At 41.2% G+C, this 26,014-nt stretch overlaps 3 protein-coding genes across 4 annotated transcripts; 2 read left to right on the top strand and 1 right to left on the bottom strand.

Moving 5' to 3' along the window:
- The first annotated feature begins 571 nt into the window (after nt 1-571).
- On the top strand, nt 572-14,015 carry tmem63a (transmembrane protein 63A). Of its 2 annotated transcripts, XR_011102783.1 has the most exons (24): nt 572-693; nt 2,681-2,882; nt 3,152-3,231; nt 3,351-3,420; nt 3,651-3,688; nt 3,888-4,030; nt 4,272-4,323; nt 4,434-4,542; nt 4,748-4,818; nt 4,932-5,012; nt 5,392-5,509; nt 5,737-5,870; nt 6,606-6,749; nt 7,078-7,231; nt 7,324-7,430; nt 7,519-7,605; nt 7,922-7,987; nt 8,361-8,523; nt 8,700-8,805; nt 9,219-9,386; nt 9,527-9,642; nt 9,729-9,779; nt 10,235-10,485; nt 13,588-14,015. XR_011102783.1 is itself a non-coding variant. In XM_068708838.1 (23 exons), exons 2-23 carry the CDS (start codon nt 2,706-2,708, stop codon nt 10,373-10,375), a joined length of 2,376 nt encoding a protein of 791 aa, XP_068564939.1. In that variant the 5' UTR covers nt 572-693; nt 2,681-2,705; the 3' UTR covers nt 10,376-14,015. The 2 variants fall into 2 exon arrangements, 1 of the variants encoding a protein (XP_068564939.1); XM_068708838.1 differs by having other exon boundaries at nt 10,235-14,015.
- A 3,903-nt stretch (nt 14,016-17,918) lies between these two features.
- rsph9 (radial spoke head component 9) lies at nt 17,919-21,746 on the top strand. The gene is made up of 5 exons (XM_068708268.1): nt 17,919-18,483; nt 18,582-18,696; nt 19,053-19,182; nt 19,327-19,470; nt 21,482-21,746. Exons 1-5 carry the CDS (start codon nt 18,257-18,259, stop codon nt 21,640-21,642), a joined length of 777 nt encoding a protein of 258 aa, XP_068564369.1. The 5' UTR covers nt 17,919-18,256; the 3' UTR covers nt 21,643-21,746.
- A 111-nt stretch (nt 21,747-21,857) lies between these two features.
- On the bottom strand, nt 21,858-24,397 carry mrps18a (mitochondrial ribosomal protein S18A). The gene is made up of 6 exons (XM_068708267.1): nt 24,241-24,397; nt 23,847-23,878; nt 23,017-23,121; nt 22,779-22,902; nt 22,470-22,542; nt 21,858-22,358 (listed from the first exon to the last, which is right to left on the bottom strand). Exons 1-6 carry the CDS (start codon nt 24,374-24,376, stop codon nt 22,214-22,216), a joined length of 615 nt encoding a protein of 204 aa, XP_068564368.1. The 5' UTR covers nt 24,377-24,397; the 3' UTR covers nt 21,858-22,213.
- Nucleotides 24,398-26,014: the final 1,617 nt, after the last annotated feature.

Genomic DNA, 26,014 nt, shown 5'->3' with positions numbered 1-26,014 from the left:
ATTTCACTCAACTCATTAACTAAAGTTGTAAAAGACTTCCCAGCATGCATTGTTTGAGAGTTGACAATCTCCAGAAACCCTTCTTGTTTTGTGGTTTGAATAAAACATTTATGATGGGAACTTGTAGCGTTTCTTGAATATATGCTAATAAACGATTTATGTTCAAAGTAATGATACAATGCTAACGTATTTGAGTATACAAAATAATTACAATAAGAAAATTAAAATATTATTAGTAGTAGTAGTAGTATTAAAAATATAGAATGATACATTGTCATAGATTAAGTGCAACATTAATCCACACTCTGACAAGGCCTGTGAAGTAGGCCTACTTTTACTTTTGAGAATTTTAAGTACATTTTGTACTTTTGACATATTTATTTAAATATCTCACTGCTTCATTGCGCTGAAAATAGTGCCAATAAATCACATAAAGGCCGAGCCATTCGTCAAGTAACTCCCTTCAACGGTAAGCAGTCCACAGGAGAAACGGAGGGAGGTCCTTACTGTTTCTGTTGTGGCTCGAGGATTCATTGGAACCTTGAGCGTGAGACAGCTGTTTGCTCTGCTGCTGCTGCGTCTGCGCATACGCGGAACATAAAGGGGAAGGGAGTGGAGACCATCATATTTCTAGTATTTACTGTTGACAGAAGTTTCCCTCGGCCAGGAATAACACAAAAAACAACCATACAGGTAGGACAGACTGCATGACACAAACACACGCGCGTAGGCAACGTGGAACCACGAATCGTGTCATTTTCGGACAATATCTTCGGACAATATAGGAAGTTGTGTTAGCGGATGTTGTCATAGGCCGTTGCCAAACTTTTGCTTACCTCATTAGCATTAGCAATCTTTACGTGTAACTTGTGCACTCTCTAGCTTCCACGTAAGTGTCGCTTTAAAAACCTACAAACCTGTAGAGAGTACACGCGTGCTTCACCTTAAGCTAGTGGATCTGTTAAGGGTCCCAACAGTAGCCGCTTGTCGTGTGTGTGTGTGTGTGTGTGTGTGTGTGTGTGTGTGTGTGTGTGTGTGTGTGTGTGTGTGTGTGTGTGTGTGTGTGTGTGTGTGTGTGTGTGTGTGTTCAGTCACACTGTCTGAATAATTAAACAGCTGTTGCGCCAAAACAAGAGGTTTCACTTCGTGCTAGAGAATAAGTGTCCTCTGTCTCACTAAGAGCAGACAGATAGCATTAGTTGTGATTTTAGTTACGCGTCAGGTTTAACGTCAGGGTGGTTTAATTGAAACGATGTTTCAACTGCGTTCGCGTGACTCAGGGAACGTGGTTCATCTACTTTATGGAAGGCGGGGCGCGAGCAGCCTCGTTAATAACTTGTGACGAGTGGGATTTGACATGGAGTCCAGTACGGAAACTACACACAGACACTGACAGATATGTTTTATCTTCGCTGCCGGGGCCAAGTCATGGCTCAGCGTGACAAAATCCCCTAATGCCGAGTTCAAACACAGAAAAATTCAAAACCAAAGTCGTAATTATGATTATACACGTCTTTCAGGATATACACGAGTGGTGTTAAACTAACCAAACAGTAGTGTAATGTAGACTGAGTACACTTACTCAAGTACTGTGCTTAAGTACATGTTTCAGTATTTCTTTATGTTAGTATGTGCTGCTCTATTTCAATTCATATGTGAATATTGCACTTTTTCCTCCTCCACAGTTACTTTGAAGAATTACACTCAACGTACAAAACAGGTGGTCAGTTTGTAAAATCTATAATATAATATAATAAACTACTCCACAACATGTAAAGTAATACAGCTTCAGCTCAGCTACAAAAAGCTGCTCACAGGATATTCATCTGTAAAAAAATAATCCAAGGATATAAAATATGATTTAATAAAACCAGAGAGGAGCACTTTGGCTGTATAATTAAGGGGACGATGAATAGCATGCCAGAGCTAAGTTAAGGTTTAGAATGCAGGACTCCTTTTTGTATTTCTACATAGTAATTCTACTTACTAAAACGTTTCCTGCATCTGGTACCAAGGGCCGGTAGTGCCTTCATTGCAATCAAAGACAATTCCCCCTAGCTGGTCTAGCTGGTATACTAATCACTGACATCTTCTGATTTAATCTTTAGCTGTAGGAATGAAAACTTCTTTTAAAAAGAAATCTAAAAGCTGCTTAGTTGTTGGGGAAATCTGCAGCCTCTTGGTGCTCCTGTGGCACATTATTGCTCAGCATTGATTGGCCAAGGAGTCGACTGTGTAGAGCTGAAATCATTAGTTATTTCTAAAGCAAAAATGCCAAATACTTGCTGATTACAGTATTTAACTGTTTTATATAATTGGTAGCTACAGCCCTTCTGTGCTGTGCTGTTAAGGTCTGTTAAGTGTTGCAGGTTGTAATTGTAACACTACATCCCGTGATCAAAGGTGTGTTAATCAGTGAAATCACTGAACTAAAATCCCTGCACATGCTGTGCATGGTTTGAGACTCCTGACGACTTAACATTGCCTTCATGTTTCTCGTGTTTCTAGGATTTGCTATTTTGCTTTATATTAAAACATTTTTTAGGGTTTTGTACTGGTGTTGTACTGATTGGCAGCTGGGCTCTTGGAAACCGCGACCTACATTTTTCAGACATTTTGTCAACAACAATTAATGTAATAGAGGTCGCTTCTCAACATATACTCCTGTCAATCTCTGCAGACAAACCGCTGGTTCCACTCCGGCGATGTCTTTCCCGTGGTTGGAGCAGTGGCCTCTACTGACCACAAATGGTACCACTCCCTCTGGCTTCCCAGACAACAAGAGCTGCTTCAGCGCCAGCAGCGGACAGAGCAGTGTACTCAATGGAGTCCGCTTCGGAGGAGTGCCGATTGTGCTACTGCTCGATTTCTGTGTCTTTTTGGTATGTCTATAAATGTACTGTCTTCCTGTGATGTGGTCAAGTGAGAGAAGATTGGAAATCTTTATGTAATGTCCATTTAGGCAAGAGAAATCCCTGCCAAAATGCTTCATATTCTCTCTATAAAGAAAGTTTTTTTCCATTATGCAATATAAAAAAAGACATTAACTTTTTTACCAACCACTGCTTTATTTGTGTCAAGGCGCATTATTTCGGTTATTTTGTGGCATGAGGTGAAAGCTGATTGGTTCTTCTCCTGATTCTACCTACAGGTGCTGCTGACTATCTTCTCTATTATCAGGAGGAAGTTCTGGGACTATGGGCGTCTGGCATTGGTGGCAGACAACGACGGGTCAGTTCAGGATCTCACACGCGTCAAATTCGTCTTATGACAGATCTCAGATGTGAAGTTCAGATGAATCTTTTTCGTCAAACTGCTTTATTCCTCGACTCTGTACTTTTGTGTGTCAGGTTCACCGAGTCAATACGCCGCCGCTATGGACGCATGACATCCAGCGTGGATGACTTTGAGAATGAATTGGTAAGTAAAAGAAAACCTTTTGTCATCAGTTTCAGCACCAAAAATCAGCACAAGGCATACAATCACATCGGGTCTTTTCACTTTGTCAACACTTCATTTTTAAGATATCAAAGCACTTTTTGTAATACTTTCAAAGCAGTCTTGAATCATGAAGAACGTACCAAATAATCCTTATTACTATAATCCTCATTGTATGTTGATGTAGTCAAAATATCTCCCTTTCTGTTTAGGGATTCTGCTCTTGGCTGCCTTTCATCATCAGAATGGAGTGAGTGAACTTCGCTGGTCATTGTTTCTATACTTGTGCCTCAACCAGAGCTGTTTTATCATGCTGTGTGTACCAGCTCCCTTCTTATCTCTGTGTGTGTGTGTGTGTGTGTGTGTGTGTGTGTGTGTGTGTGTGTGTGTGTGTGTGTGTGTGTGTGTGTGTGTGTGTGTGTGTGTGTGTGTGTGTGTGTGTGTTTCAGTGAGGGGAAGATGAAAGCCAGATGTGGCATGGATGCTGTTCACTACCTGTCGTTCCAGCGCCATCTGATCGTCCTGCTGTTGGTCATAACTATCACCTCCCTCTCAATCATACTGCCTGTCAACATGACTGGAGACCTGCTGGGTGCGTTTTGCACGATTCTCTGTCTGTTAGCTTACATATTTTAAAGTCTTTTTTTTTTAATGGACAGAGTGGGTCAGGTGTGTATTTTTTTAATGGTGTCCCTAAAGTTTTTTTTTTTTTTTTTTTTGTGAAATCCAGGATAAGGCTGCTTGTATTCTGATCTTTTTCTGTTCATGTTCTTCTCTCTTCTTATTAACATTTATACTTACAGTATGTTTTTTTTTTTCCTCCTCTCTTCCAGGTAATGAGCCAGAGAATTTTGGAAGGACAACTGTTGGGAATCTTCAAATGGGGTAACTACTGTATGACGAAAAAACAGTTTGGATACATAAACGAAAGTTTGTGGTGTGGGTTGGTCATGATGACAAAATGCTCCTTGGTGTCTGTCATCCTTCGCCTCTAGAAACAACCTGTTGTGGCTGCATACAGTATTTGCAGTTCTGTACCTGATCCTGACTGTTATTCTGCTGCGACATCACACCTCACAAATGAAAGACATGCGCAGAGAGACGGTGAGTCTCTGACTTCTAGACCACAAGATATTTGATGTGAATGTCTCTCACGAACCTACAGATTTCAGCTGTGTCCACATTACTTGTTTTGCTCTCTCTTATTTATATTTCACCCATATAATGAATGTCAAATTAGTGTTTAATTATATTAAGTAGATATTGCTTAGCTGTGATGGTAACTGCCTGTCTGTCTTTCCGTTTGTAGACCAGAAACACGTTGTTTGTGTGTTCGGTCCCCAAAGCTGCAACGGACGAAGATTTAAAGACTCATTTCTCGTGAGTAGTATTGAATTGAATAAAGTTGAATTTTCCCTGCATGTGTCCTTGCATGTTCCCATAAATAGTAGCCATCTGCTGCATTCATCACTGTCAGCACTGTGTTTGTGTAGAGAGGCGTACCTTACCTGTCGAGTGTGTGCTGTGACACTGGGCTATGACGTGGCCAAGCTCATGCACCTTGATAAGGAAAGGTAAGACATCAGAACAATACGCAACAAAATACATATTTCTCATTTTAACTGTGTATCTACGTTCTGTGTGCAGTGACAAACCCACAGAGAGAATTTCCACCTAACTCGGCAGCTCTACTGAGCTTTTTAGCATCTTATAGCTCATTATTTTAGTTTTATGCAACTAATTACTTTCTCTTTTAATATTTAAATGGTTTCAGATGTTAAACGCATGTTTGCAGAGGAAATAGTTGCAAGCAGCAGCATGTGAAGCATATTCCGGGCATAGAACTATGTGTTTATAATGTTGAGGGATATTTACTCAAGCTTTATATATTTACCAAGTTAAACCAACTTGTGTGTGTGTGTTTTGTTTGTCTGTTAATTATCTTCACCACAGGATGCGAGCAGGAAAGAACCTGTGCTACTACAAGCGCGCCCAAGAGAAAACAGGGAAACGTGAATTGATTAACCCCCGCCTGTGTGGTCAACTCTGTTGCTGCGCCAAATCGGAGAAGGTGAGATGGACCAGATGTTAGACGGTTTTGGTACAGGGTGTCTAGAAGAAGAAGACGAAGAAGAGAAGTAAAAGCAAACGCAGCGTTTTGGTTTGTTATGACTCTTGCGATGAAATGAAAAAGGTAGCATCGGTTGTCTTAATTTACAGTGGCAGGAAATGAAGCAAGCAGGAACAATTTTAAGATTTAAATAAAGGTGGTTTCAAGTAAAGTGTGTGTTTCTTCAGGTTGATGCCATAGAGTACTACAGTACTAAAGAGAAAGACCTGCTGGAAGAGGTGAGGAAACAGGCGGAACTGGTGCCACAGCGCCCCCTGGGGATGGCCTTCGTCACCTTGCAGACCGAGGCTCAGGCCAAGTAGTGAGTACCAATTTAAAAGTGTCTTTTTCTGTCTGTTCTTGCATCTGTATTTTACTGTACAGGAGAAGTAAATAACAGGAACATCTGTATTACCCGATGTAACACCCCGACACGTAATAATAATACAATCCAGTCCAGCAGGAATGCAACCAGTTCTACTGTACTTTCTATGCCTCCGGCCAAGGCTGTCGCCATTGTGTTTTCAGGTTGTCTGTCCGGTTCATTGGGAACACAATGTCCTCGCCTTGAGCAACATCTTTATAAAGTTCAAGGCCACTGTGACCTCATAAAGCACTTCTTTGCCCATAACTCAAGAATGCATATGCAAATTGTGACAATTTCACACACATTTCTACCAGGTTAAATGATAAAGTGCTGACATTTTGGACAGGCGTGGATGTAAACTGCAAGGAGTTAATTACTAGTTGTGAAATAGTTTTAGTTGATCCATAGGTATTTAGTGTGTTTGTCACATGACTGTCATACCAAGAGATGATTTGGCTGGCATATGTCAGGTGCCAATGTTTTTCTGCAATGAGTAGTTGTCCGACGGTGTAGAAGCAGCAGTATTATGCTGACTGTGCTTGTTTCTGCCCCGGACGGATCAAGACGGCGATCTCTTCGATTTTATTGTCACCACGTGACTTTTTTTACTGGAAGCAGGCCTCTGGGCCGCTGCCGTCGATGAAAGCTGGTTAATGTGTGTCGCTAACAGCTGTCATTTACTCACCTCAGCATTTTGAAAGACTTCAATGCGCTCGAGTGTGGTGGCACAAGCTGCTGTAGCGGGAGAGTGCCCCAACCTTCATCGGAGAGTGGAACTCTGAAAGTGAACAAGTGGAGCGTCAGCTATGCGCCCCATCCAAAGAACGTGTATTGGTAAGGCCTGAAACGCCAACCCTTCACACAGCATGTGCTCCTTGCAGATCATATGATTTGGTATTTATAGCACTGGTGCCCATAGGTCTGGGCAATAATTCAATATTATCATTAACTGACTTTTAGTGGAATCATTTGGTGTTATTGTTTTATTGAATTCTGATGGCCAAATGCATCATTCCAATTTAATAATAAGTAGAAAAATGTTTTTAAAGTTTTCTGTCTGATGTAATTCATAAAAGTGGAAAACGATTACAATACTTTGCACTGCCTCTTTGTGTGTAACAGTTGTTGCTTCTGTTTTTCCTATTTTCCCCCTTTCCTACAGGGAAAATCTGTCAGTGAGAGGTTTTCGCTGGTTCATGCGCTACTTGATGCTCAACTTTTTCCTTTTCTTCCTGCTCACCTTCCTCACGACTCCCTCCATCATTATCAGCACCATGGACAAGTTCAACGTGACTCAGCCGATCCGCTATCTCAACGTGAGACTTTCACATGCAGACACCTACGTGTCACAATTATGCTTCCAGATCTGTAAAATCTACAGCTTTTTGTTTTTTGTTTTCCACCCTAGAGCCCTATCATCAGTCAGTTCTTCCCCACTCTCCTGCTGTGGTCCTTCTCTGCGTTGCTGCCCACCGTAGTTTACTATTCTACAATTGGAGAGGCACACTGGAGCAGGTGTTACTCACACACACATATTGGTAGTGCAGTGATTGATTTCTGTTAGTGGAGGAAATGTTGTGATCTAGTGCCATCTGTGTCTCAGGTCCAGTGAGCAGCTGAGCATGATGCGTAAACTCTACTTCTTCTTGCTCTTCATGGTGCTGATCCTCCCCTCGCTGGGACTCACAAGGTCATTTGCGTTACTGTCATTTTCAATAAGCAACAGTTTGCCCAGCTTCTAGGTTTATTGTTTCTTTTTCAGTAATACTTTAGTTGCTGTTTACTGTAGCAATCAGTATATCTTCAGATATAGTGATTAATAAATGGGGAAGGCGTGATTTGCAATTGACAATAGGTACATTCACTTTTTTATTTGGTATTTTACTGTTTATTAAAAAAACAAATAAAAAAAAAAGTGAATGTCCTTCCCAGGATAATGGACACATTTTTGGTAAAATTGAATTCAGGAAGAACCTTGTCTTACTTTTTCTTTTTCCTCTCATTAGTCTTGCAGTGTTTTTCCGCTGGCTGTTTGATACAGAGTTTCTCTCCGATGGGAAACTGAGGTTTGAGTAAGTAATCCCTTTTTTTTTGCGTCTTGCTTTTTAAAAGAAAGTAAGAAAAAAGAAACTACTTCATTAATTTGAATTATGGATTTTACGACTGTTGTTCTCACATTGATGTTAAGTTTGTTTTACTCTCAACTCGTATCATAAAGGTTCAATTTTATAATGCAAGTAGCTATTTATTTACTCATTATTTATTTAGTTGCAATGTGTGACCAACTATTGTTGCACTCTTTTTATAACTTTATAATGTCTTCTTTAGATTGTGTGGACTCATTTAACTTTCTTCAAATTCCTTCTTTTCATTAATCATTTAATCCTTTTCTCATTGCTTTATAGTCATCCTTTCTTTCATACTTTTTGTTTTCCCTTCCACCAGGTGTGTGTTCTTACCTGACCAAGGCGCGTTTTTTGTCAACTATGTGATCACGGCGGCGCTGGTGGGCTCTGGGATGGAGTTGCTGCGATTGCCAGGGTTACTGCTTTACACCATTCGTATGGCGTTTGCCCGCTCTGCTGCTGAAAGGAAATATGTAAAACAGGTTTGTAGAGGCATTGTCCATTAAAGGAACACGACGCCTAAAAGTCAGTGATGTATTTTACTGTATGTCTGGAACAGAACACCGGGGCCCACTTGTGTATTGAGCCTTGCCCAGTTATGAATTTTTATTTTGCAATAAATAGATGTCAACTAATTTTATTTAACTTCTTTTTACAGAATCAGGCCTATGAGTTTGAATATGGAGCCATGTATGGCTGGTCCCTATGCGTGTTCACTGTCATTATGGCTTACAGCATCATATGTCCCATCATTGTGCCTTTTGGTGAGTAGTTATGAGGCAGTACACAAGCATGCACTCACACACACAATCAGTCCAACCCCTCTGCAAGATGCAAGCTCTTTATTGGATATGTTTCTTATATGGATATTTTTAATTTCTTCTTATATTTTTTAATATTACATGTATTCTATTATATTTTAGATGTCTTTTTATATTTACCATTTCTTTTTTTTTTCTTTAATGGATCCTCCCAGCAAAAGCATTTCACACGATTGTACTAGTAAAACTGGTGTAACAATAAACATCTTGAATCATGAATCGCAGTCCATCATACACGGCGTATCATCAGTAGATCTATCTGACATTCTCTCGATTGCGTTCTATACATACTAAACATATTTCCTGTCACTTCTACAGCGGGGTTCTAAAATGGCTGTGTGTCTGACTCTCATCAGGTCTCCTGTACATGATGCTGAAGCACCTGGTGGACAAACACAACATGTACTTTGCCTACCTGCCCGCTCGCATAGACCGCCAGGTCCACCTGGGAGCTGTCAATCAAGCTCTGGCTGCGCCCATCATCTGCCTAATATGGCTTTACTTCTTTTCTGTCCTCAGAGCAGGTAGGAAACAAGTGTGTGCTCAACCTGGAGAAAGTTAACATCGGTAAAGTGACCTGAGATTCACTAAGTGTGTGTGTGTGTGTGTGTGTGTGTGTGTGTGTGTGTGTGTGTGTGTGTGTGTGTGTGTGTGTGTGTTTCAGGTTTCTGGACTGCCACATCTCTATTCACACTGGTGGTCTTGTGCATCACTGTCTTGATCTGCCTCAGCTTCACCTGCTTTGGCCATTTGAAGTACCTCAGTCCACACAACTATGCGGTGAGCGTTTGGTTTCGTGTGCATATGCTGTCACTTCTTCGTCGTCCCTCCCACTGAGCGTTCATATTGTTTGTGTTCTTTTGCAGGTGAAAGAGGAGGACAAGGATACAGTAGAGGGAGTGGAAGAAAACACCACGGTACTGTACTTGTTCCATGACAAAGTCCACAGCGTGAATGAAAAAAGATCAGATGTATTTAGGGCAGGCCGGATCTTAAGTTAACTCACCTGAGCTTTGCCATGAATTCTATAATGCTATTTGCCCCCCCCTCTCTGGTTTGTTATTCATTAACAAAGTAAAATACCAGCGCTATTGAGGTCAATGTTTCATCTGTGGTTTCTGAACAATATGCTAAAGACCTGATTGTTCACAATGAGCCGTTTGTCTCATACATTTTGAGGATTCTTTTCATTCCCTTCAACATTGTCTTGTATCAGAATCATACTTTGGGCATTGCATGCAGTATTGCATCATATAAAGGAGTTCTATCAGGGAGGATAAAAGATTACACAACTGAAAGTTGAAAAACGCCCTTTATTAAGAGCCCTTTGTTTGTTTTCAGTACTCATCTCTTTTGTATTGTGTAATTACAGGTCTACCTTCCCAGAGTGCTTAATCCCAAATCACCTGCCAGCACAGAAGAGGGGTCTAAACCTCAGCCGTCTTACGGCTCTACAGAGGGCAGCCCGGTCCGCCGCTCCAGCCCATTGCCGGACAGTATGTCAGATGGCTGAATCAGCTTTGACTCCGACTCAAAGCTTTGGAGTCAGGACGCCCACGACTCCTGACCATAAATCTGCTTCATTCATAAAGGACCTCATGCAAGAACAACTCGTACCAACAGGTTTGTCCCTTAAGTGGCTTGTACGAGTGATTTAGGAGAACTAGACGTGGTTACCAATTTCCTCGTATTTAGAATTTTCTCTTGGGAACGAACACAATTTAAAAGCGGTCCAGACTTGTTGTTGGAGTCGTGCAATTAGTCTGCCGTTATCAACACCTAAATATTTCTCTATAAAACCCTATATAAATAACACTTCATAATTATATTATCCTGTTTGACTCTGCAATTTGAATTATAGGCTAATATGATTCTATATGATTTAATTTAGCCTAACGATATCACCAATAATTTAAATTGTCTAACGCTACAATATCAATATGAACATTTAAAACAGCAAAATGAATTACTTTATTTGACCCCTCTCGCTGCAGTCATTGATAGCGTTGCTGTGGCGAGACATTTCTCATATCAGACCCTCAGGTGACACGGCATTAAAAGCACTCATTATTTTCCCCACATTGCTCGACTACAGCAGGTCCCTTAATTCTGCTGTTAAAAACACTAGACTTTCCTTTACGGATCCCCAACTTCAATACAGGAAGTGAGGCAGGACGCGTAGCTTTATATGGCATTGTTGAAGCATAATTATGCAAATGTACAATTCTCGTTAATGCACGCTCATTTACGCACAGGTGGCGATCACCATGTTTACGCTGGTCATTACGTGGCTCACTCGTACGAGCCCACAGTACAAAAACTAAAAGAAAGATAAGAATACAAAAGTGTTCTTGCATGACGTCCAATGATTTCAGCATTGAAGTCAGAGTTTGAATTCACCTCGACCCTGCTGCTCAGACACAGCCTGCCCCATTGAGAGAAAATCGCCAGATGGTACAAGAGAATGACGTGCAATGGAATTCTAAACGGCAGCATTGTGCCGCCGAACGCCAGTCCAACTTTCTTACCTTCTGCTTTTGGATAGATATGAGTTAAAAGTGCCAGTGGGGGACAGTGCGTTGAATTTGAATTGCTTCTTACAGGAAAGACGGTAAATAGGAATTTATTTGATATTCGGGTCATTATTTGCACTTGATCAGCGCAGCGCACACATCCATGACAAACCATCTGAGTCTTCTATTTGAATCTTATCAGTCATGGATTTTCTGTCTGGGGATTTTCTCGCCGTTCACCAAGGACTGTTTTGCCAAAAACTTGCCATTTCAAACAAGCCATGCTGTTGGATTCCAACACCATGGAGTCCATTATTTGCACATGCTGAAGCTTATTATGCAAGAATTACCAGAACAATCCAGCAACACTGGCGCCAAAGAGGTGGACATGCAGAGCTTTCTGTTCGCTGCTTGTTATTTAGTCCAAGTTTAGATTTCTTCACAGTGCCTTTTGTGGGATGCTTTTTGAGGACAACACCTGCCAAGGGAATAATTAATATTGCCTCATGTTCATAATGCACTTTCTGTATCAAGAGGGGCCTGTTTAGTGTCTACTTACAAGATTTGTAACTAGACAAGAGAGCGTTTGTATCAGTATTGCTGGAGTTTTGCAACCAAACATTTTTGTTTAGTTGACACGTGACAATGGTGAGAGCCATTATTTTACATGATTGTTTAAGACAATCATGCTGTTCCATTTAATGAAGGAACGTTTCACACAGGTCAACGTTTATTTGTATTTAATGTACTCTGAAGTTATGTTTTTGCAGCTTTTTTAAAATGTGCATTCTAACAAGGAACTACATTTTAAAGGCATACTTGTAACTGTACAGCGATTGATGATGTCTTCAGATTGAATATGTTAAGATGAACTTTTAGCTTTGTACATGGTGATTAAAATGTCAACATTAAACATTCCTTCATGCAGTTTTAGAGTACAAACAGGAACAACTTGACAGTCTTGCCATGTGGGGGCACTGTTGAGCTGCAGTGGGGTAGTAAATCCACAGAAGTGAAAAAAGGACAAATGCACAGTGTTTCATTGAGGATTCTTAACTTATTCCGACATTGGTATGAGCCAGTTTACTGGGCGACAATTCCAGTAGCTCCACCTCCTCACCTGATTTTTCGCTATTGTCTCCCTTTTCTTTTGCTTCCTCTTTCCTCTGCCCTTTTCCCCTTTCTCACCACGGTACCTGCCTCAGCTGATAACAACCTCTATTGTCATTTGAGGACTTTTAGCATTCTGTAGTGATTAGTGTAGTTGTTAAATATGGGTAATGAAGTGCTAAGCTAACAACATATACGGGTTATTAGCTGTGGTTTAGAGACGGGTTTGGACCCTGATGGAGCCTCACAATAGTTCTTGAAATTGCCCAATAAAAATCAGGAGCAGCAGCTACTGAAACGCTCCTTCATAGCTTTAACAGCATCTGACACACTTTTCATGATTCTACATACTTAAAAGTCACAATGTGTCAAGACATTCATCCCACTTAAGCTGCTGCTAATAACAGCATGTTTAGTCACTGGGCACACACAAGGTTTAAAGATTGTTTAGAAAGAGACTTAAAAAAAAACACTTTTTTTACAAGTTTTGTACGTTTTTATTTTATAGTGATATCAATTTTGTAAGATCTGAGCGAACAAAGGTTATTGACTGTGCCTTAGCCCTAATGTCGGACAAAGATTAAGTATTTCAAAACAATCTCTCACTTGTTGTGTGTGTGTGTGTGTGTGTGTGTGTGTGTGTGTGTGTGTGTGTGTGTGTGTGTGTGTGTGTGTGTGTGTGTGTGTGTGTGTGTGTGTGTGTGTGTGTGTGTGTGTGAGTGTGTGAGTGAGTGAGTGAGAAAAAATGGTGTCCTCAGTGCTGAATGATCTCCAGTATGCCAAAAGTAATAATATAACCCACAATATAGCTTTTTTTTTTTTTTTTTTTTTTTTAAATGAAAATCTAATAATCACAAAAACGTGCACTGCATGACCCCCATACAAAGAGACTTGGAGACAGATTTGAACAGACATACCTCAACAAAGTCACATGAGAAAGCTGTGCAGGGTCAGGATGCGGGGGCACTAATAACTTGCAGATATCCTCATGTGGCTCCCAGGATGAGCTGGGAAAGAGATGAGCGTTTGATATTAGATACCTGATATATTGTCTATGGGTTGTGTGTATGAAATGTGTGTTTTAATGCACTTGCTGTTACAGAAGACCGTCTCCTGCGAGCTCAGCCGAGTGGGAGAAATGTGGACGTTAAGGCTGCAGGAGCCTGGGAAGCAGCTCTGCACAGCTTTCCAAAACCCAAACTGTGACCCAAAGTTAAACACACCCCAAATTCACTGGCTCAGTTTCGGCCCACATGGTTTTGGGCTTCTAGTAATGGGTGTGTGAAAGTTTGATCCAACGACATGCAAACTGGGAGTGGTTTGTGGCATCTGATGTTGAAACAGCTCAGCCAGATGTTCTCACAGACACTATGCTCTACAACTGAACACCTATCCAGCTCCTCTCACTCAGACACTTAAAGGGATACTTGAATAAAGGGATGGTGAAAAAGAAGTCGTCCTGACCTTCAGTCCCTCACAAGAGAGAAGATCTAAAAATGCTGAATCATAAATTTCCCTCCTTAAACTTTTTGCTAGTGTCTTTTTGTCTGGTAACTGCCAAAGTCTTTTAAACCTCATGCCCCCAGTCTTCTGTGTTAGCTTTCTGTTACAATGACATCATCAGACACTCTCAAATCTGTGTGGTCACACCTTATAATTATTGAAATGATTTGCTAATAATTTCCAAGAAGTTTCCTGGAAAACCAATATGTAATTTAGTTCAAATTATAGTGGAAAATGGAATGTATTTAAAAAAGAAAATTAAACCCAAGTCATTTTTTTATGTGCACCAAAAGTGACTCTCCAGGTTTCACTAGAACTTCATTTGAATCCATTAATTGGAAGCAACTGAGCTGCTAGTTTGGCTATAATTTGAATTGTCTTGGAAATAATTAGAAACTTTACAGAACACAATATTTACAAATTACAGACCTTTAAAATAATAAAGAAATATTATTTTGTTTCCTGCTGAGCGTTAGATGAGACGACCGTTGCCTTCTCTAAATATGAAGTTACACAGTAAGGAGGGATGTTCGTTCAGATTAAACAAACAAGGTGTTCATTTGTTAGCTTTAGATACCTTCTTTAGATACCAGCAGCTGCCAGTGTTTGTGCAAAGCTAACTGTCAGCAGCTTTGCATTTAGTGCAGACACAAACAATATCAATCCTCTCAGCAAATAAGCGTTTTCTTTATGACGTCAAACTATTCCTTCACAGAGCTGTGACCAAGATACGTAAGCAGGAAACTTAACAGTGGAAAAAAGGACAGCATATTAATGAGACACTGTTTCTAAATGACTGTAAACATACATTTCTGTACTGGAATTTCTTGACCCTTATTGGGCGACATGTACACCAACACAGATATATCTGCAACAAGCTAACATTAGCCGCCATGTTGGCATGGACAAATTAATATTTGTAATCTGTTTTGTAATCTGGCTTTCATTTGTCAGCGGAAAGTGGCGATACTAGATTTAGAAAGTACAGTGTGAGGAGAGTACTAACTAAAAAGAACACGCTTTGAAATTTGAGGAAAACCGATAAAAAACCTGTTGATGATAATTATCCGTTTCGAACAGTTTGTCGGCACCACAGGTGAAATTAATCGCAGTAATTTAGTCTGTACGGTATTACTAGTTTACACAACACGCCTTTCTCTGGATCAAAATATTTACCCAGTCTTAATCCAAAACCTCTGTTTGTATGTAGGTGTGCAACCCACTGAACTCAGTGCCCTCAATGCATTCTTCGTATAGTTGTCGTCTGTTCTTTTGTATACCACAGACACTATTATTTAGCCACTTCACTCCCTCTCTCTCTCTCAGTATTCACATAATTCTGCACTCCCAGGCCACTGAACTTGAGAAACAGCCCCTGTCTGTGTGTGTGTGTGTGTGTGTGTGTGTGTGTGTGTGTGTGTGTGTGTGTGTGTGTGTGTGTGTGTGTGTGTGTGTGTGTGTGTGTGTATCAAATAGGAATAAACCCCATTTAGAGTTCTGAGGTTCTGAGGTCAGGTTTCCTTCATGTCACCACCAAGATCGATGGATGTGACCTTTGACTGCTCCAATTTGTATATAAACATAGCGCTGGCCAATCACAGCATCGCGTGGGATGGTGCCAGCCAATGGGAGCGTCTGGCAGCATCGTGCTCTGTGGCACTCCCATCTTTTGTCCGTCAGGATTAGTGCCGTGGCAACGCTGGTCGCCTGGGAGGTGAGTTTCCCAGAGCAGCGGGACCCGGACAGAAACAGGACGAGCTTCACTCCAAGTATTGCTTCCCTCCCGTCCAATTGGGGAACAGAACCGGAGTTGTGTGTCTTGTGTGGGTCACTCTGTGGCATCCAACTCCAAAACTTCCACCTCTACTGCCAACTCTAATGGGGTGACATCCTGAGCCACAAGCTCAAAGTGTGTTTGTCTGTGTGAGTGGATGGGTTGGTGAGAGGCTGTCCTTGTGTGTTCTCTTCTGTGTGGGGTACTCTGTAAAAAAAAAAAAAAAAAAGTCACCCCACTCTCCCTCCCTTTTCTGTTGGTGCACTACATTAGCCAGAAGGGCAGAGCGCCAGACAGCTGAAATCACCGCTGCTGATGAAGCATGTGACTCCAGACCGAGGCCCTTTTGTTTGGCCAATTACAGCCAACACACAGAGCCCTGGAAATGCAGTGTGGCATGGGAATAGGCAGGCATGGGAATGAATGGCCATTAGGAATTATTAAAACCTGCTTGTGTTCTTCAGAGAAACTGCCTGAAATGGGTTCTTAAAGTTACAACCCTCAAGATTTATTTTCATGAAATCAAACCTCATTTTTGATACCATTTATAGTTGGTATTATTTATGCAATAGCCATTCAATGTATTTATATTCTGTAATGACCTCTTTAGACAGTAGTTTTCATTGTTCCCATGCTGGATTCAAATTGCCTTCCCCCGTCCAAGGGATTCACAACAAACAATGCTTGCTTCACATGAAAGTGGCTGGTTGGACGCAGCAGTAGGAAATGTTGGATTTGCAGCTTCTGATACAGGGTTAGGCGAGTGAGCAGCGAGCAATGAGGCTGATATCAGTGAGATAAAATTACAAACAGTAACGCTGGATTACATGCATGCCTCATTTCCAGTGAATCCCTTGTGTGTGTGTGTGTGTGTGTGTGTGTGTGTGTGTGTGTGAAAGCAATTTCACTGGCACACCCCGCCGCTTAAAATGAAAATGACTCTATCGATGGGTTAATATAAATACTAACGCAGAAAAAATGCCAAGTATAAATTGTATTGAAAACTGGGTTTGATTTCATGGACATCTTTAGGGTTATAACTGTAAGTGGTGAGGATATGAGGGTTGGAATGAATTCAATCAAAATGAATGCAGTCGAAGCCAAGATTGTCAAGCAAGGTGAGGGACCAAAATAGGATCACCAACCACAAGATTAGCCCAAACCTGGCAGACTGTCCAAAATCATTTGCTGGACAGAAGCCAATCATGTTTTTCTAAGTGTACAGTAAGTTAAGCCAGCTTCACACTGCGTATACTGGTTGAGACTGCTGGGTCTGAGCCAGGATAAACCAAACAACCGATGTGTCTTTTTAACAGGATTTGCTCCACATGCTGCTCAGAGAAACCAATGATTTCAGCGCTGCTCAGTCTCCCTGAGACCAGGAAGTTACATCTAATAGCAAAGCTTCAACACAAGGTTATTGGAGGATGAAAACTCGCAAATACTGCAAGACTAGCAGTATTGTTAACTATTCAGGTGAACATCAACATGCTCTCAGGCTTTTTCTATTCCCTAATATGTAGACAAACACACACACACACACACACACACACACACACACACACACACACACACAATGATTGAGAGAGAGAGAGAGAGAGAGAGAGAGAGAGAGAGAGAGAGAGAGAGAGAGAGAGAGAGAGAGAGAGAGCTGGCAGCCTCCACACAGAGCTCCAGAAAGGAAAGGAAATGAGAAACTAACTGCTAGTTAACTATTAGTTAATGATTAACTCCTAATCAACTTTTTAATAGTAGGTAATAATTACTTAACGATTAGTTAATTGAGAAACGAGTGAGGAACAAATCGGAAACAACTTGTTCCTAAAATTGTTAATAGAGGACTAATGAGGGATAATGAGTTACTAGAGAACAGACTGGCAGATCCTATACTAATGAATCATTAATAGGACAATTATTAGTTCTGGGACACTTAGAGATAAGAAATGTCAAGATAGTGTGTTCGATTTTAGTTATGATAATAGTGACACACATTCTTCACTTTATTGACTGCTCTACTTAAAATGAATTTGCACCTATAGCCCCAGTGGTTTGGGGTTAACTCTGTACCGGGAGTGTAATGAGACAGAAAGCTGCCGTTAAATGTCTCCCCAGGCAACAAATTAAACTAAATACAGCCATATTAATATTTACACTTCTTCTCGCACGCACTCACTTGAAAAGCTGGGGCATGACGTCAGACCAGACTCGCGAGTGCTCTGGTTTGTATAAACACGACAAGCAAACACACCGAAAATTAGACGTCAACAGTTTTTTTGTGTCTGTCGTTCCTGTTGTACATTTACAAGCTTTAAAAAAATGGCGTTTACAAAAAAAATAAATAATAATTAAACAAACTAGTGCGTTTCCGGCGCAACGGGGTTTGTTTTCATTAGCAACCAAACGTTCGGACCTGAAAGGCTTTAACTCTTTCATTCGCTCAGATATCTTTAAGTTAACTAACATCTACGCGTTAAAGTCGTTTACTACAACAACAATGGACTCCAGTTTGTTGTCCTATTCTTTGGAACTCGTTGCCGGCAGCGGGAGTACTTTAAGCGTTGAGCAGAGAGCCGCTCTGCAGACTTCTCTGGTGCTCCTGAAGAAAAACTACAAGTTCCATCGTGTCTTGTTCTGGGGCAAAATATTGGGCATAAAAAAAGATTATTTTATCGCTCAGGGCAGAGGAGAAGATGAGATGCAGGATAAAAAGAATCTCTACAGGTAATACAGCCTCATCTGGGATTCTGTGTCTTTGTAGCTGCTTTATATCTGCACAGTGTGACATAACATCACCTGTTTGCGTGTCCTTTGGTCTGCAGCTTCAACTGCATGGACTGGTTCCTGCTGCCTTCGGCCACAGACTCTATGATCGAGGAAGTGACCAAAGCTGCGAAGGGTCGCTTAATCGGAGACCCCTCTTCTTTAGAGAATGAAGTATGAGCAATACTGTGTAGTTGTGAAAATATTGAGCTGTCAGAATAAACTTTCATTCAGAATGAATACTATAACACTTGAGAGTTTAATTATCCAGTGGGTAGTTAATGAATATAAATCCATCAATCTACGAATACCCAAAGAAAAATATTTTAATATGCTGTTGAATGAACAAAAACAGCAGAAGAGACAATGTCCTATCTTTGCCAAAAGATACATTACGGCTCACAATATCTAAGTTCAGCTATCTCTGCAGCAAACAAGTGTTTAGAATTAGTGCACAGCTGTGTTTCATTCAGTTATTGGCAGATGCTATCCGTACAGCCAGTTTAGAGATGGACTGTTCTTGGTTTCAGACCACAGTCAATGAGGAAAGCAGGCTGGCAGTGACGGTTCATCAGATCGATGAGGAAGTGTCTGTGGTACCATGCGGCGCCTTCGTCAAAAATCCACACGGCCTTATCCAGATCAACCGCAGCTTTGGTGGTAAATATATATCACTCTGTCACATGGCGGGTGGGTCACTGTGTGTCAGTGTCAGTATTTTCTGCAGCATGTGAATGACGCTGAGATGTTTCATAAGGGATATGTATTCATTTTGTGCATTTTCTTTTTTTTTTTTTTGCTTAGGTCTGTCTCACTCAGAAGCAAGGAGGCTTGACAACTTCCTTCACTTCCGCAAAGCAAAGAATTCTAAGAAAAGCATCCTGGAAATGTGTGTTGTGAACCAAAGAATGGACTTCCTGGATGGACTCAGTGATGACATTCCTAAAGGTGAAACCACAGAGTTCAGACTATGATGTCACCAGTCGCTACGTCACACGCAGGCAGATATCTTTGCTTTCTGAATTTGTTGTGTTGAAGTACATGGACACATCTTAACGCCCTTATTCATCTTATGATCACTGACATGTGAGAGGGTTCGTTTAGAAAACTACAGTCTATCAAACCAGTGCAGAAAGATTATGATCCATTAATACGCGTCTATTTTGAGCAGTGTTATTAAGGCCTTCACAGTGCTCTTGGGAAATCATTCGTGTTCCAACTGCCATGCTACATAACAACTAAATGAGGTGTGATTTTAGCGCAAATCATTACGGCGATTCAACTGACTGAAAGTCAAGAGGGGTTTCTTCCAAGTGGAAACTGATGCGATTAAACAGTAAAATGGTCAGTTAAGCCAGGGTTCAACTAACTAAGGAAAGTCATAAAAAAAACATGCGATGGTCAACCTACCTGCCATGATGGAACAGGTTTTCTGAGAATATGTTGGAAGAACTTTAGCATACAGCGGTCTCTCTGATAACCAGACGACTAATGCTGGATGAGGAATGTCTGGGCTCTTGGATCCGGTTTCATGGCCAACTTACTCAGAGGCTGTTCTCAATTTCTTCATAGGAAAATTACAGATAATTATGCTACCATCATACAAAACCAGACCAGGAACCGGTCGGTACATGGGAAGAGGACCACCTGAACCCGAACTGAAGTGAAATGATTAATAGGGCTGCTCACATCTGTAGGGAATCAAACTACAACAATTCAAGTAATATTACCATTTTAGGCAATTTACAAATTACCACTGCCTATTAGTATGCAGAGCACACAAGTGTTGTACATTAAAAATGTAAGTGCAGTATGACAGTGGATTTGAGACTAGCTTTCTTGAGATGGGTAATTCCCTTGTATATGTATTTTTGTTGTGTATTTAAAAGCATAAAATGATGATGAGTCTTTCAGGTTTGTGTTGTCAAATCCTGGTGGGAAGCTCAGATATTTGAGCTGTTTAACAGTACTACATGTGTTGGAAAAATCAAAACCCAGGAGGCAAACGATAAGCAAACATGGATACTGTGAAAATAATGTGAACTTAGTCGTGTTTAGTCATGTCCAGCTAGCTTTGAGCTTAGTTGCTTAGCCGAGTGTACTCCAGGCTGACGGAAGTGTATGTGTGTGAGAGAAAAAGCAAAAAACCTTCAGCGCCCATGACCAAACATGCAACAGCTGTTTGAGTTATTAGGAGGGCGTTCACATGTGTATATGTTTGCGTGTGTTCTTTGAGTTGACGCGGATGTCATCGGTATCATCACTGCAGCAGACGTTACACAGCTGTGTGAATGCCACACTCGCTGCACCAGATCGCATGCGTTTGCTGAGAAGGAGAATGAGTTAACATATTTCAAAACGGGCCTCTGGAGAGAATGTGGTATGATGTATCTCCACTAAAAGACAGGTGCTTTCCTCTGAGACCCTACGTTGAGCTCCCCCTCTTCTCTACAACAGTCTTGCAAACGGTTTTCCAGCTCCTGATTTATGGCTCTGGGTTGTTTTTTTTCCTGCAGCAGTGTAGTTATGACCTGAAACATGTCTTTACTTTTAGTTGAGTCATACTTAAAAAGGCAAAAAAAAAAAAAGTGGTGAAAGAACCATCTAATTATCTAAATCATCTCTCTTTTATGTAACAGCATCAAAGGGCTTTTTTTTGTTGTTTTTACATAGTAGCAGATCCAGCTTTTGTTCTCAAATCCCCGGGTCATGGTCACACCCACACATATTAAGGAACAAGTTAGACTGTAAATATCAAACGCACAAAAGGTTGATTTATTGGATCATTATGCCTTGTCTGCCCTAGAATTTAATCATCTTGGACTGATTTCCAAAGACTACTGCATCCTCTATTTAAATTCCACTCAACATGATGTGGCAGCCTCCTCCATTTAACAGCAAATGTTTACAGCAAACCTGCTTTGTGTTCGTGTGTGTGTGTGTGTGTGTGTGTTTGTAGGATCATGGAGTCTTCAGTTTGAATGTGCCAGCAACGTGTGTGTGCTTCGCAGCCAGTTGTGGCTTGGCCTAACCTTCTTCCATGTGCCAATGACGCCACAGCATGGATACATCTACATCGGTGATGGGAAAAAGAATGTGGACCTTCCCTTCATGCTGTGAAAAGACACATCTTACACACGCTTGTCTCTGTTGTTCATATCAACCCTCACAATGTATTTTCATGTTAACATATTCTAGGACTTTGTTCGTTTTGTTCTAATAAATAAACTAGAAAGAGTACAGTCACGCAGTTTGTCTACAAGCTTTTTTTGTTGCGTTCAGCTTTCATGTACAAAAGCTGTTCCTTTACAGTAAACACACGTTACGAGGCAGAGTAAGCAGACACATTTTATTTGCACATCTGTGTGGCCTTGCGTATATACAGTATACCACCTACTCTGAAACTGTTACACTGACCCAGTTGTTGCTCACGTTAAGTTGTCGCAGAGTTCACTTCAAGGGCTTTTTTGAAAACCAGCCGAAAACGGAAAAAGATGCTTCTGGGTTCGGGCCGGGCATGACGCAGCTTGATAAACAGAAGGTAGAATAAATACAGATGGCTGAAGCTTTTAAGCCCTTTCCCACGGGGATATCTCAAAAGTCAATTCACTTGAAACTGCGTCTTCTCATTCAAAAACAGCCCACCCACTCTCATCCAGTTGCTGTACCGATTCGTCAAGCCTTCTGTCCTTCAGTGTTTTATAGAAATGCGCTTGACACCGTAGCGCACATTGTCCACGAGTACTGGGTCGCCAACATCCATGCGCTTCTTACACCACTTTAGTCCAGTTCTAAATATGGGCTTCACCGTGTCAATGGACCAGCGAGTGAGGTATCTGTACAACAGAAAATCATTGCTAGTTTCAGTTGCACTGAGCCTGGTGCTGACAATCGATAGATCGTGGAGGGAAACACACATATGAGCAGACACACGCGTATACATTCACCTGTTAAGTTGTGGCTTGGGCCTCTTTGGGACGTGGCCCTCTGGAAGTTTGGGTTTGTGGTCAGGGAGCAGACCTTCAACACAGGGAAACACAGGAGTCACATGCTTGCATTTAATTTAAATGAGTCATCAAAAACAGACGTTAGTAAAGCAGGTCCAAAAAAGTACAACAGATTAAGAATTTGATGGCTACCATTGATGTTACGTATTAATATTCAGTGTCAAACAAATTATGAATGAGAGGGTAGTTTGAGTTTGGTGTGGAAGGAGATTCAAATACACAATCAAGGGGGCAGGCAGTAACACTGACCTGCTCTGTGAGCCATCTGAACACAGATGGCTATCTTGCGATGCTCCTCCGGACAGAGACCGGTGATCCTCCTCGGCATCATCCCTCCATCTGACCTGATGAACTGACTAAGCAACAGGACATCCTGGAGGGGTGGAAACAAAAGACGAGAAGGCAAACCAGACACAATCAACAGCTGAAGCACTTTTCAGGACGTCTGAGATTACTTTGCTCGTCACATTCCTGCAGACGCACTTACCGTGTAGTTGTATTTGTGCTGCAGGTTCCATCTGTAGATGGGACACTTGGCTGTGGGGTTTGGAGGCTGTGGTCCTGCTGGAACGTTCGCTATTTGTCCCTCAATCTGACAGTTAGGGATATAATACGTCACGGTAGGTTCCTTGTCAGGTTGACAGAATATTTGTGCAGTAAAAGAAAGTGATTTCCTTCTTTCTTCTTCTCTCCCACTATTTGATCAAAGTGTAGGTTGTAGACGTGTGCCAATGCAGGTCAAAGGAGCCTCTCCTTTAAAAAACAAGCTGATACTTGTGATTCTGTGCTCTGTTTTGCAATGATATAATGGGCCAACATCCAAATGCAGCGGCCGCTCTGAGCGCTTCAAGCTGAGACTACCGCCGCTTTGTATCATAGCTTAAGGGTGCCTCGGTATCAGACACAGAGGGGCGTGACAGTGGCGGTATTTGACGTCCTCGGATAGAGAACAGGCTGCACACCCTGCGCGCTGTTATTGGCTTGGTGCTGCACACCCATGTTAGGCCCAAAGGCTCTTTTCTGATGCCCAGAAACGTCCCAAAGAGATGAGAAAACACAGGTAGAGGGCAGGCTCTCTGTAGATACAGACACCACCACACACTTCTAGTGGAACATACGGGATGATTGAGAGGGATTACTTTGTCAGTCTATATATTGTTTTTAGCAGAAAATGCTGCATACTACACATTTAAACCTCCATACTAGTTATCTATTCGGCTTTTAATTTCTTTCTTTAGTAAATAGCCCAATATAACAATACAAAGCAAAGCAATCAGGAATATGACATTACACACATTAGAGTCTGGGTTTACCTACCGTTGTTGTTTTACCCTCCTGCTTCTCCACCACTGTAAAACAGACATTTTATGATGTTAGGCCTCTGATCAGAAATATAAATACCGAAAAAAAAATCTTTACTACTTTCCTATTATGGTGCCAACTCACATTGTGGTTAGATGAGGCTACAGGCTACAGTTATATACATAAAGCAATAAGCAATGCACTGAAATGATTGTTGTTGTTTTTATTTGTTGCTGTTTTGCGGTAAGTCGAGGCTGTATTTCTTTAGAGGAGCATGCTGTATGCAGGATGAAACAACTTCTGAACTGCCTCTAATCACTGTCAGTGTCTTTACGTCCACATGCTAAGCTAACATTAGCTCTTCTTACGTTTGTGCGCTAAAATCTTAACGTTTGCAGATAAATCTTACCTTGGCGGATTCCACGGCTCTGAATGGTTAACGCCGGTATTCGGGGAAAATGTATCCTCTGTTGGACCTTCACGTTCACTAATTTCAAGCCCGAAAATGAGGTCCACACAGACCTCAGCATACTGCGGGCTGCCATGTTTACGTCCCGACCTTCGCCTTCGTCTCTTCCGGTCTGGTAATCTCGCGAGAAGGAAAACAGCGACACTCGCGGCGAAAACCTGTTATTACATCAATGTCAAAAGACCAACAAAAGTAAGAAAGTAGGTTATATAAGGAAACAAATCACCTTAAATTCCCCCCATCTACGTGTATGACATGTGGCCGTGTTTAATGAACTGGCTTGATACAAAATAAATGGTTGCAGGGCAAGCAGGAAATTCAATTTAAAATATAGATGAATATGATTATATTTATATTTAGCTTTATGATCCTTAATCAAAAGATTTGTCTCAAAGGACAACCCATTGTAAGACAAGATCTAGCCTAAATCAAATGAATCTGTAGCACGATATCAAACAAAATCAAACACAAGGGGGGAAATCAATGGAGACACGGCATGTTGAAAAGTATAGCCTGTCCAGAACAAGGGAGGACTCCCAGGAAAAGGTGAGAGTGACATCCATATCACAGAGCCCAGAGATTGTAACGCTAGAATGTATTCGTCTGCAGGGAAGATTTAAACATAACGTGCCAGCTCCCTTTGTTTAGATGCTCAGAGTTCATAACAAAGATAGGGCCACGGCTCATGGTTCCTTTCATACCACGCTCATCTGATGGAAGTATGAGAGGCACCAAGAGGAGCAGCTTTGGAGCATGCCAAACCTTTGGTGCAGAAACTGGAGGATACAGGTAGATTCTTCTTGCTACGATACAGAGACTCAAGGAAGATAAAGAGTCTGATTTTGATAGTGTTATCACGAGAACACTATGCCATTTCACAGTCATGTTTTTGTTAGCCATTTTTCTTATGACTTAATCTGTTTGCACAAAGAAAGCACTAAGAAAGCCGAGACAGGCTGCAACAATAGATCTGCTTACAGAAGTCCCTTCTTCGATACAGTTAAATACATGTAAGGAACTTGTTGTGAAATTTAGAGCTGTATGATAAATTGAGGCACAGACACTGTGGCACTGTCTCCCTTTGCAGGATCTCCTACAAATATACGGTGCAGATTATTCCTCCCCCTGTTTGGTTTGGTACCGTACAATTCTTATCTTTATGCAAACACGTTTCCTTTTTGTCCTCAGGGTAGGTCTCAATTTTCCAAACAAAATATAAATAAATGAATATGAGACATTCAGTTGGCTATGAGCTTCAATGTACATGCGGCATTCTTTGCCAGAGCAACTTTTCTTCGATTGAGGCCTTTTGGTTTTGTTGAGAAAGTATGCGGCAAATGCGATTCACATTCATGCCAAATGTTTCACGTTATTTCACAGATTGACAGTTGGTGGCTGTAACATGCAAAGACACGTAGTAATGCATCAACAAACAGAAGATGAACACTCCAAGCGTCGACGTCAACAATGCACAATTTTAAGTATTCAAATAGTTTGTTTTCGAAAACATGTAGGGTACCTTTAGGCTTTCGGGAATCTAGCATATTTGGAAATGCCTTGTTAATGAGAGATGCTGCACATTGTAGACCGTGGATATCATAGCTGTTTATTTTCTGATATTGCACAAATTGATTGGGATAACATGATGTGCTTCCAGTAAAAACAGCGATTATAGAATAGGTGGAGAACATCTTTGTTGTGACACACGCTACAC

The sequence above is a fragment of the Cebidichthys violaceus genome, unplaced genomic scaffold (assembly GCF_023349555.1).
Source record: "Cebidichthys violaceus isolate CVI_PGR_0920_01 unplaced genomic scaffold, fCebVio1.0.p SCAF_14, whole genome shotgun sequence".
Taxonomy (NCBI): domain Eukaryota; kingdom Metazoa; phylum Chordata; class Actinopteri; order Perciformes; family Stichaeidae; genus Cebidichthys; species Cebidichthys violaceus.
The sequence above is the reverse complement of the archived record's forward strand: the minus strand, read 5'-3'. Positions and strand labels throughout refer to the sequence as shown.